This window comes from Suricata suricatta, chromosome 4, assembly GCF_006229205.1.
Source record: "Suricata suricatta isolate VVHF042 chromosome 4, meerkat_22Aug2017_6uvM2_HiC, whole genome shotgun sequence".
Classification (NCBI taxonomy): domain Eukaryota; kingdom Metazoa; phylum Chordata; class Mammalia; order Carnivora; family Herpestidae; genus Suricata; species Suricata suricatta.
This window is the reverse complement of record NC_043703.1, coordinates 116,578,886-116,590,633: the sequence shown is the minus strand read 5'-3', so window position 1 is coordinate 116,590,633 and position 11,748 is coordinate 116,578,886. Positions and strand designations below refer to the sequence as shown.

General features: G+C 42.3%; 1 protein-coding gene across 2 annotated transcripts; it reads right to left on the bottom strand.

Moving 5' to 3' along the window:
- Positions 1–1,226: 1,226 nt before the first annotated feature.
- Positions 1,227–8,520, bottom strand: C4H2orf78 (chromosome 4 C2orf78 homolog). Of its 2 annotated transcripts, XM_029936265.1 has the most exons (3): positions 8,337–8,520; positions 4,140–4,901; positions 1,227–3,276 (listed from the first exon to the last, which is right to left on the bottom strand). In XM_029936265.1, the coding sequence occupies exons 1-3, from the start codon at positions 8,431–8,433 to the stop codon at positions 1,370–1,372; spliced, it is 2,766 nt and encodes a 921-aa protein (XP_029792125.1). In that variant the 5' UTR covers positions 8,434–8,520; the 3' UTR covers positions 1,227–1,369. The 2 variants fall into 2 exon arrangements, 1 of the variants encoding a protein (XP_029792125.1); XR_003907353.1 differs by lacking the exons at positions 1,227–3,276; positions 4,140–4,901 and adding an exon at positions 6,581–6,664 and having other exon boundaries at positions 8,337–8,393.
- Positions 8,521–11,748: the final 3,228 nt, after the last annotated feature.

Genomic DNA, 11,748 nt, shown 5'->3' with positions numbered 1-11,748 from the left:
TTACATGGAAACCAATTTGACAATAAACTATTTTTTTTAAAAAGCCAATTACAGGAAAAAAAGCAAATTGCCAATTATTACGTGATTTTCCGCTGTCCCCATCTCTCCCCTCCCCCCATTTCATTCCCTTTCCTGCCCCAGCCCCTCCATGCCCCCACTCCTCCCACCCCCCAATTCTTTCTGGCTGTCCCACCAAGTCCCAAGAAGCACCTCTAGACCTTTGGCGCCTGCGTGCTGCAGCCGTTGGAGCGCTACCAAGTGCCCTCAGGTGTCCACCGCACTTACCTTGTGGGCATGGACTCCTCCAGCGGCGTTTCCTCCTGCGCTTCGGTTGGTCAGTAGAGAAAGAGGCAGGTACACGGAGTCGATGGAGAACGACCTGGCAGGCCCCTCGGGTTAACATTTAAGTCCCTCCGGAAGTTTGATCTCCACCACCCTATAACTTCCGGACGCTCTGCTCTGAAAGCCGGGTTGGCCATCTACTGGCGCTTGCAAATACTGAAGGCATTGCAGGCATATATAGGCCTCAAACTGAAGCCTTGTTCCTCTGCCTGCAGAGTGACCCAAGCCCGTTGCTGACTCTCACTAGTAAAGTGGCACAGTGGTACTAGCCTTGCATGTCCTTGTGTCAGTTAATTGAAGTAGTGCCTTCAGGGACCTGGTGCACAGGTGTTTAAGCAGTGATTTATATCCCAGGCATCCTGTTCTCGGTCGGCATCCTGCTGCAGCAGTTGGCTTGGCTAGGCTCCAGTGATCAGTTACCCCCAGGATAAATGTGAGCCCTTGCCACCCATCCAGTAAATATCCCTATGATTTGTACTTACCTTACCCAGCTATAGTCATAGGTGGATAGGTCAACCCTACCATTTTGGAGGTGTGTCTTAAATCTCTTGTTTTCTAAAATACCTATCTGGTGGACATGGGATGTAAGGCCAGCCTCCACGAAAGGCTGGTCAACCTAGGCTGACTCATCTTCTGTCATTTTCAACTCTATTTATTCTTTTAACCCTGACCTCAGACCCTGCTTCTGCCATTTCCCCCACTCCTTTTTATAAGTCCAGAAAATCCCTTTCTGCCTTCATAGCCCTGCACCAAGTTCCTTCCTCTTTTCTTCTTATCCCTTTCCCCTCATTCTCCTATCCAACTTTTGGTTCTTTCTCATGCAAACTTTGATCCCAACCCCCACTAAAGAAAAACCCAGTTAACAGCATCTCAGAAGTCAAAAGATTTCTTTATTTTTCATCTATTAATTATATTTATTATGTTTTATTAAGCTTTAAATATATCTGAATAAATAGAGCAATTTATATCTATCTGTATATGGGTAAATGGCTGGTACCCAGAGTGGTACCAACAAACGTAGTAGCTCTTATATTGCATAGCCATAGTATAGAGAAATTTCCATTTCTTTTTCCCTCTCAATGAAAAACTGCATTTTCCCCAAAGAGGTGTATTTAGCTGCATTCTCACGTTCTTTTTGAGCCTGCCTCTTCATGGCCTCTCGCTCTGGCCTCTGCTCTTCTGTGATGGGATTTGACATTACTGGCTCAGGAACATTGGGTTTCCTCCATGGAATTGGTTGAAAGCGGAAGTCTTGGAGCAGAAACTGGGTGTGAGTCTTCGGTGGGGACTGGAGTTTGGTCACACCAGTAGGAATGGGCTCCCGCTGGAGAGAAGTGCAAGATGATGTTTTGGATGCAGGCCTAGACACAGCCGACTGAGGGACACTAGGCTGGGTAGGGTTGGTCAAACCTGGTCGGATTGGATTGGTTGAAATTGGCCCAGCTTCTCTTGCAGGACCTGTCAAGGAGGCAGGGGTTGGCCGGGATGGATTGACTCCAATAGATTGAGCTGAGCTAGTGGACGCTGGCCGGGCAGGGTTAGCCACAGCAGACCAGCGTGAGGCCACAGCCTGTGGCCTCCGAAAAACAGGTCGAGCTGGAGGCTTCTCCACAGTTGGAAAAGGCAAAGGGACCAACTTGACCTTCCCAGGAGGTGGCAGCTCATACTGGGATGGAGATGTACACTCTGTGTCAGCACCACTGTTGGGTTTCTGGACTTTGACTTGATTTTTCTCAGGACCTTTACCCTCACGTGGGGTGTTGAGCCATGGTTTGATAACTGGGGATGGCTGGGCATCTTTAGGATTGTTGTAGTTTCCCAGGACCTGGGAGGAAGAGAGTCCAATTTTCTTATCACTCTTTTTCCCCAGCGCGTGAAAAACCTGTACAGACTCCAACATGTGCATGCCTAGGCAGCTTCGAGGCTTCTTAAAGGTCTCTTGGATAAGATCAGGTTGATTTCTCTTCCGCTTGGGAGGAGTTGGGTTCTTGGGAATAGTTGGCTTCTTTTCTGCCTTGACTGTGTTCCCTGACTGCTTACTCTCTCCAGCTTTCTTGGGGGTCTTTTCCTGACCTTGGCCCTTAGTTTTGCTGACCCTGCTGGATGCAGCTTTCTGAGATTTGCTGTTGGAATGCTTGGCTGCATTCACAGGAGCCCTGTCACTATCTATGGCATTGCAAATAACTACTTCTTCCCCTAACAGGCATTCTGGGTTCTTTTTCTGGTTTTTGGTCTTGGGAGCATCACTGGTAGGCTCGGCAGTTTTGTGTTTATTCTTCCTGGCTTTATCAGAGGACAACTCTATGATGCTTGGCTTTTCTTGCACCTCATTCAAATTGATGACTCTGGTATCTTTGGCTTTGATCACCTTGGGACCTTCAGATTGATTGAGGTCTTCCAAGGAATTATAGAGCTGGGGAAGATGAATGTCCTCCACTAGTGTAGTAATGTCTCCGAAACCACCAATAGATTCAATATCATTGCCAAGGGTCCCTTGGTCCTCAAGACTCAGGCCATTTTTTCCCAAATCAATGTTTTCAGAACCAGGCGGCTCCTCTTGGTCAAGGGGATCAATGCAGGCCAGGAGCTGGTGAATATCAGGAATTTCTAAAGGAAGTAGTGGAGGATCTTGATTTTCTAATAAAATCTGGTAGGCATCCAGAGGCTCTGAAAGCTTGGTTTTAATATCTTCCAAATTCTTATTCTCAGTTTGTTCCTGGCTTCGAGCTGGAGGCAGTGCCAGCAGATTATTGGAACTCTGGACAGGAGCTATCATTGAGATGTCTCCAAGCTCAGGTGGTGGGTTGCTTTCAAATATCTGGATATTTCTGCTACTGCAGGACTTGGGGAATTCTGGAGTTTGTGGCAGACAAAATGTCTGACTTGGAGGTTGCAATCCCAGGGAAGTCTCCATCCCCAGGGAAGTCTCCATAACTACAAAGAAATCAAGGAAGAATCATTCCCTGGTAAGTGAGATGCTCCCCCTAGACACCTACACAGATATCGTGCACCTTCCAGCAATGGGCAAGGCGGTTCTACCAGCTCTTCTTAAGGATCCAGGACAACGCCCTGTGCTAGGAGATAGGAGATGACTTCTAGTTCTTACCGGTGATCAATTTGATGTCATTGATTCTTGGTTTTCTTTGTATTTTATAGGGTTGTTCTAAGTCAAATAAGAAGCTAAAGTGATTTTTAAATTGTGAAATGTTTCTACAAAGCCTAGCATTTTCAAATAGAATCCTTCCAATTCTCTTCACTTTCCTTAGAGAATAAGAAAACGTCATACTATGGACTAGGAGAGGAAAAGGAACACTTTCTGATAAAATATATAAGGATAAATTCTGAGCCTGCTCGCTTTAGACAGGATGTTGGAACACACGGTCTTACATCCTGCTGTAAATTAAGGAAGTGAGGGGAAGTTAAAGTGGCACTATCACAGTAAGAGTTCCGAAATGCTTTCCAAAGAGACTGAAGCAATAGATCAGGGCCAGGAGTTCATTACAGTGTGGTAGTATAGGGGACTGATCAGCTCAGGCAGTGAAATGTGTGGTAGCCCTTGGTTTGCACTTGGGGTTCTTGTACCCGTAGCATCGATGGCCATTTCAGTGTCCCACCTTCCCACTCCTATTTAGTGTTCTCATAAAGAGTCTGAAAATGTAGAGCACTGAGCTAGGGTAGTGGTTATTAAAGTCTCAGGACTTAATTTCTGCTAATCTGTGGATTCACTACTTCTCGACTGAAGACTGGACCCTATTTTTGAATGCTGACCTTATTTCTCTCTTGCTATTTCTACTCACCTTGAAAACTTGTTTCTGTGATGGGTTGAGCAGATACAGAGTAGTAGACTCCAGAGGTGGAGGCTGGTGGTAGGACATTTGTGGGCTGAATCTCCTTTAGTACCATAACCATTTCTGGTTGGGGGTAAGAGGCCCTACTTCCCATGTATGACACAGAGCCATAGGACTGCAAGCAGGGACCAAGTTCTCCAGACAGTAAAGGCCCCTGTGTGCCTTGATTATAGCAATATACCTGGCTTCCTTCCTGGTAGGGAAGTGATAGGCTATATCCTTGATTTGGAATCTGAGATGGGGTTACCTGAACAAGCCTGGCAGAAAGTGATGGATACAGAGGGACCATGCTATTGGCCTCTGAAGTTTTATCATACTGGGCTGCCATAGACATGGAAGAAACAGCTGTGTCCTGGTCAAGGATAGTCATAGTGAAGTCAACGAGTGAAGATGACTTCTTTTCGGTGTTTCCTGTGATGTCCCACTCAAAAAAACCTGGATAGGAAGCAGCTGAAGTGGAGATCTGGCTCTGGCCAGTAACTCCAGACAACATAGTTGTACTGGAATGTTGATAAAGGTAGGCACTACCCAGGAGTGGCTGGAAAGAAGTGCCAGAAGCTGATGGCAGTAGCCATGCCGAAGAGACTGCCGGAGCAGAGACTCTGGAGAAGTTGCAGACACTTCCTGTTAGGGAAGCAGCATTGCTCACCACAGGGAGAGAGAGCTGCAGAGAGTTTGAAGTTCCAAGTAAAGATGGATTTTGGAAATTTTCTGTAGGGAACAAGAGGGTGATGAAAAATCAGGGAGATGGACCAATTCTCACTCTATTTGAGGAACCACATTATCTTAAAGTTGTCGCTACCAAGAAGCCTGTAATACCAGTATCTGCTGACATACCAAAAATCAAACCCTTGAAGATGGTTGTAAGGGCTGAAGTAGTGTGGTGGGTACTCTTCTATATTAACTGCCTGTGCTCCCAACTTGGGCACAGACTGGAAGACCCTGGTGGTGTGCTTCGTACATCATTCCATAGGCAAGAAGCAGCCTCCTCCCTGCCCTGTCTTTCCCTTGAGCCTGCACTAGCATCCACTTACCTACTGGTTCCTAGAAGTGAAGCATTTCCGTCTTTGGAGGTCCTTAGAGAACCTCTGTTCTATTTTCTCATTTCACGAGTGAGGAAGCCGAAGCCAGGGAGGTCAGATCAACTTGTTCAAGTTCTCCCGGTACGTTAGGTCTCATCACCAGAGTACGGAACCCCAGTATCGTGACATCCTTGCCAGCACTCTACTCTGAACATTACACTGCCAGAAACCAGGAGAAATACAACAAATATAGATTCCTCCCCCCATTAAAAAATGGCACAGCTATTACCATTGTAATCTTTGGGATCTTGTTTTACTTGCGCAGCTCACATACAGCTCAATCCAGCTGGCAATTTTAAAGGGTCATTCTTGGGGCGCCTGGCTGCCTCAGTCAGAGGAGCATGCAGCTCTTGATCTCAGGGTTGTGAGTTTGAGCTCCATGTTGGGTATAGAGATGACTTAAAAAATAAAATCTTTTTTTTTAAGGGCCACTCTTCTTAAGCCTGGTTTCTGATCCTACCTTAAAATGACTACCTGAAACTAAGTTTCTCAAGGAATGCTTTTTGATAGAAAAAAGTAATTCGAGCTCTCTTTGCACTTCAGTTTACTCATCTATAAAGTGGTTATAACAACAACAACAATGGTAGTAGTAATAATTCACACATGAATAACAGTGATACATTACATATGATTTATCTTTAATATGTTCTGGAAAGAGAAAAAATCACGAAAAATATATAGTATAAAACTAAGAAGAAATATATAGATATGAATGAAAACTGGGATATGTAGCAAGCATCCAGGCATAATAATATCATAACTGTATCATACAAACAACATTACAGAAGTGAATATTGCCTACCCAATTTTGCTGAATACTACTAACCAAACTGGAATCCACCATAGGAGGTGATTTTGAATGAATTCCTAGCCAGGACATACAGACAAGGATAGATCAGCAAAAACTGCATAACAAGCAGCAAATGCCATAAATGTGAATGAACAGGTAGCCACAATTTTTGTACAAATATTACAATAAAATCTGGTACAAAGCAGAGAGGAAAATACAAAGGAATTCCATTATGTTCAGTCACATTTTTCCAAATGTTACCCAGCAAGTAACAGATACTAGGTCTAGTACAAATTTATATTTCAATATAATCATATAACAAAAGGAAGAACATTTAAAAAGCATCACGAAGGTTTTTCTATATATCCAAAAATATATTTTAATCATCTTCAACATTCAGGAAAATGTCATCCCCAAAGCCTAAATAAACATCACCGCTAAAATCAAATTAAAAAAAATTTTAATGTAAGAAAACCCAAAGGACTCTACAAAATTGTTTTAGATAAATGTGGAATTAGGGATGTAGGGCTTGACTCTTCTTCTTAGGTTGCTAACTAAGATATGAAAACAGATGTGTGCCCCCTGGGCTGGGAAGAAAGTAACTGCAAAGATGAAAGGAAGCCTTGACTTGGAACCTACTTATCACCCAAAGGAATTAGTCCTTATACTTCAGTCTAGGAGATACCAATTTTTAACAAACTTAATCTTGTTTTTAATGGGCAAAACACCTACATAGCTTAAAAATCAGAATGAAATAAAAATGAAAATTCAGTTTCCTCCAGCCACCTAGAGAACCACTTTTATTAATTGAATAAAAAGCATCATTTCTAAAGCATATTAAAGTGTTTACATTGAAAACCTTTAAGTGCTATCTATGTTCAGGGAGGCAATACCAAAAAAGAAAAAAAAGAAAGAAAGAAAAAGAAAAAAACAAAAACAAAACCCAAACAACAACAACTGAGTATGACCTTTCTGTAAACTGCTTTTGCTAATGGTGCCTAATTCTGGCCTTACTTTCCTTCCTAGTCTATTTTTTTCATGATATTTATTTTTTTAATAGTTTATTGTCAAGTTAGTTTCCATACAACACCCAGTGCTCTCCCCCACAAGGCCCTCCTCCAGCACCACCACCTCTTTTCCCCCCTCCCTCTTCCCCTTCAACCCTCAGTTCGTTTTCAGCATTCAATAGTCTCTCAGGTTTTGCGTCCTTCTCTCTCCCCAACTCTCTTTCCCTCTTCCCCTCCCCTGGTCCTCCATTAGGTTTCTCCTGTTCTCCTGTTAGACCTATGAGTGCAAACATATGGTATCTGTCCTCTGCCTGACTTATTTCACTTAGCATGACACCCTCGAGGTCCATCCACCTTGCTACAAATGGCCATGTTTCATTCTTTCTCATCGCCATGTAATACTCCATTATGTGTGTGTGTGTGTGTGTGCATATATACATATATATACACACACCACATCTTCTTGATCCAGTCCTTCCTAGTCTATTAATGTATTAGCTAAAATCAACTTTGTTTTGCCCTGCTCTAAGCAGATTTCATTTTTTGCTCTTTCTGCTTTAATTTAAAATTTTAGGTTTTCTTCAATATTCTACCCTCAACTTCTCCCACCCACCCCCCACCCTGCCGCCCTTGAGAGCTCCCCTGTGCTCTTTCCCTTCATTCTTACATTTCCCCCTCCTTGGTTCCTTAGCCAGTGCTGAGGGGAAACAATCCTGAGCTTCCTTACCTTTAAAGTGGACTCCCTAGAGCCCATGCTTCTCCATCCTCTTTTCCTGTTTTCCCTTTACACCTTCCGTTAGTTAGAAAACTTCAAATCATGTGAATATGAGTTTTTTGAGCAGCACTAAATTAATACTGAAGTTAAAATATTAGTGGGGGAACCATTATAGATGAAACATCTTGGTAAATATTGCTAGTTTTCCACATAACCTAGGTTTTCTCTCTGTTGAAACACTCTTCAACAAGTCTCTGATTTCATTTTCTACATGGATGCCCTTTAAGACTCAGTATTAGAAAATAAAGGGACCAGAGAGAACCACTAATCTAACATCCTCATATAACAGATCTAGAAAAAAAAGGTTTTGTGAGTCAACAACTTGTCCAAAGTCACATAGGTAATAAACACCAAAGTCAAAACTGAAATGAGGTATCCAGAGTTTTAGTTCAATACTTTCTCCCATGATTCTATGCTATATTGAATCTACTATTAAATTTAGGGGCAAAAATAAAAATCTAATGAAAATCTTTTAAAAGTTTCTTTCCTTACCAGACATGGTCAGAGAAGAGGAAACATCAACTCTGGATACAAAGAATGAGGAGATGATGCTAGAGGATGTCTGAGTGGCTGAAGCCAAAGAGCACATGTGTCCAGTATGAAGGTCACTGGTCACTGGTCACTTGCGATGATCCAAATTTATTTACAGGTAACTCCATGGAAACCACACCAGGTGGTAGTGGGTTTGGTGGGAGAATGAGGTCACAAAGAAGGCAGTTTAAAGGTATGAAGTAGCCAATAGGGAGGTCAGATTCCCAACAAGAAGATGGGATTGGTGGAAGGAGTGGTAGGAGAGCTAACACAACACCTAAGTGGTACCTAATCCTATAAGGCAGATGTAATATTCTCATTTTCTCTCACATTCTTATGTTAGGGAAATCATCTCAATATTTCTTAGAGGTGTTCATTAATATAATGGTTATTTATATTCTGTGTATTACATTTTATGATCTGTATTCTATATTTACAATTATATATACAGTTAACCAAAATCCTTATAAAGGAAAGGCACATCTAGGTTGAACAACTAAAAGGCTCTGAAATAATACTAGTGGATCGATTAGTGAACTTAGTGCAGCTTTTAAGGAGCAAAGGAAGGGATTAAGGAGCTCTTTTCATAACTTGGTTAAAGACTAGGGTGAAGTTTGTTCAGTGCTTCCCTTCAGTGAAGTTTGTGGGGAACAAAGTGAATCTTACCTTACTTGGACTAGGCTAGGCTGGGCCAGGTTGAACTCGGATCTCTCTCTTTTCTCCTTCATCTCCTTCATCATAGGCATTGTTTCTGGGAGGAGTCTTGATCTCGCATTCTTACACTCATGCATGTTACTTCCTGTCCACCTCCGGCAGTATGAGTCTTTTGTTCAGTGCCTGATGCTTTGCAGAATGAATTCTGCCCATTAGAAGCAAATACCAGAGAGTTGGAAGACACAGCTTATAGCAAATCTTTCCTTTTCCACCATTTGGTTGCAATTCTTTTGCCCATAGTTTGCTCCCTCCGGCTCTTTGGGCCACACAGGCATCCTGCCATCCTGCTGTTTCATACATGAGAGGCATTGGGGCATTCAGGGTACTTTCCCTTTCCCCTCATATAAGTGTATCCAGTGTGGCAGTTAACATAGCCTCCTCTCTTCCTTGCAAACAGCCACTGTAGAATCTTGGGCCTCTAGGATTCTCTGCCTGCCATGCTTGGGTGCAAGGTCAGACAAAATGAAGAGAATAGTTAGAGAAAGAAGAGGACAGTCATTGAGAAAAGGGAACATGCAAAGTGAAAGGGTACAGAAAAAAAAGAGTCTCCTGTGGCTTTTTGGTTTCTATGAGAAACAGGTTGACACATTTTGGCCTCATTTTGTAGTAACAGAACATGCAATTATATACATATAAGTGTAAATCTATACTTATAGATTAATATACTGACACAACAATGATAATATCAAGCATATATATTTATTATAATATATATTAATATTTAATATCTTATATTCATTAAATAAATATATTTATTTATGCAACCAGATAGTGTAGCAACTGCCATGAACTCTGTACACTAAAGAGAATAATCTTGGGGTGCCTGGGTGGCTCAGTCGGTTAAGCATCTGGCTTCGGCTCAGGTCATGATCTCACAATTTCGTGGTTCAAGCACCACGTCAGGCTCTGTGCTGACAGCTCAGAGCCTGGTTCCTGCTTCAGATTCTGTGTCTCCCTCTCTCTCTGACCCTTCCCTGGTCATGCTATCTCTCTCTGGCTCTCAAAAATAAATAAAAAACATTAAAAAAATTTTTTTAAAGAATAATCCTAAACATATTTTTTCACTTTGTTTTACATCATATTATCTCATTTATATCATTGATTGGTATGTTCATTTAATGTAAGTTATTTTTTAATGCTTCATTTTTTCTATATTTTCCCCTTGTATTTTTAAGGAATCCAGCATTATAAGACATATTGCATGTTTTTCTCTTGATGATTGTTTTGAAGCATCATGAACTAATCAACCTGTTGGATTTGGGGGAGACACTTAAAAAGAGTCCATGAGAAAGGCCTTGTGGGAGTTATACCGCGCACCCAAGCGTAAGGAAGATGTCTCTGGCCAGCTGGAACCGGCCTGATTACCTCTCATCTTGTTCCCCAGGTTAGTGGTGTTCTCACTGACACTCTTGCCCTTGTGATAAAGTGAGTTTGTGTTGTGCTGAGCTGCTAAGCCTTTTTACGTGACATAAGCTGGTTTGGGGGAGGAAATCTATGGATCAAGTCATTTTCCTAAACTTTTCGAAGTGCCCAGATCAACCTACCTATGGACTTTTCTGGTGCCGAAGAGTAGGAGGTGTGTGATAGAAGATGCCATGAGCCCTCACGAAGAGAGCTCACAGGTGGCCTTCAGAGACACATGTTTCATTTTTAGGCCTACTTTTCCTATTATGAGATATGAATTTGTTCAGTGATGGGGGGTGATGCTTATCTGAGAAGAAATTGTGAAGGGTGTTGCAGCATAGAGATATGGCTTAAGCTTATAATATTTTTTCAAGGTTTTTCCCCCCAAGATTCAGATGGCCTATCTCTATGATATTAATATATAAAGTGAGGCTAACATCATATAGGAAATATAGGCAAGCCAGGCCAGTTTCACCTTTCTCTATGTTCCTACAGAAATCAAGGGAATCCATAGCTACTGCAAGTTAGAGTGAGTGCAGGTTAGGTTGGGGGAAAGGTAGTTACACAAATTCTGGTGGCAGTGAAATATTTGCATATTAAAATATCCAGTTCCAACATTCAGTTCTATTTAGGCAGACCCTTAGTTAGGCCTTTCCTGTTTCCCAGCCTTTCTATCTTCTCTCCAGATTTTCAGCCATTTGACTTAACCTGCAGGCTCAGAATCATCTTAACTTCTAAAATGGAGGAGGAATAACCGAAACAGCTTTAATCCAACACTCTGGAACTTAGCATCAAGCCCTATCCTGAGCTAAAGTCTTATTTTTGTGGTTAGGGTATGATCTTACCCTAAAGACCCACTACCTGCAGTTTGCAGACATTGGGATAAATGGGACTTATCTTGGCATAACATACCCAGTCCATCTGCTACTGCTACTGCTCTTCCTTACTTCCCTTTGTTACTTTCTGATTTAATTAAAGACTAGAATCCCTCAAACACCTAAGGTTTGGTACCTGGGGCCCTACCAGATACCAGCAGACTTTGTTAGTGTCAGCTGTTTGGTGTCCCAAATATGCCTTGCTCCTATATTTTCCATCTCAGTGTACTACATATCTATTAAGGCATTTACTTTTAAAGAGAGAGAGCAAGTGGGGGAGAGGGGGAGAGGGAGAGAGAGAGAATCTTAAGCAACTTCCATGCTCAGTACGGCCTGATGCAGGGCTCCATCCCACGACCCTGGAATCATGACTCAAGCCA

Bases quoted from the DNA above. Each gene is read 5' to 3' on its own strand.
- C4H2orf78 (XM_029936265.1), bottom strand. From the start codon at position 8,433: ATGTGCTCTTTGGCTTCAGCCACTCAGACATCCTCTAGCATCATCTCC. The intron at 4,902-8,336 runs GTAAGGAAAGAA...TGTTCCCTACAG, and splicing joins CTCTTCTCTGACCATGTCTG to AAAATTTCCAAAATCCATCT. The intron at 3,277-4,139 runs GTGAGTAGAAAT...ATTTCTTTGTAG, and splicing joins CACAGAAACAAGTTTTCAAG to TTATGGAGACTTCCCTGGGG.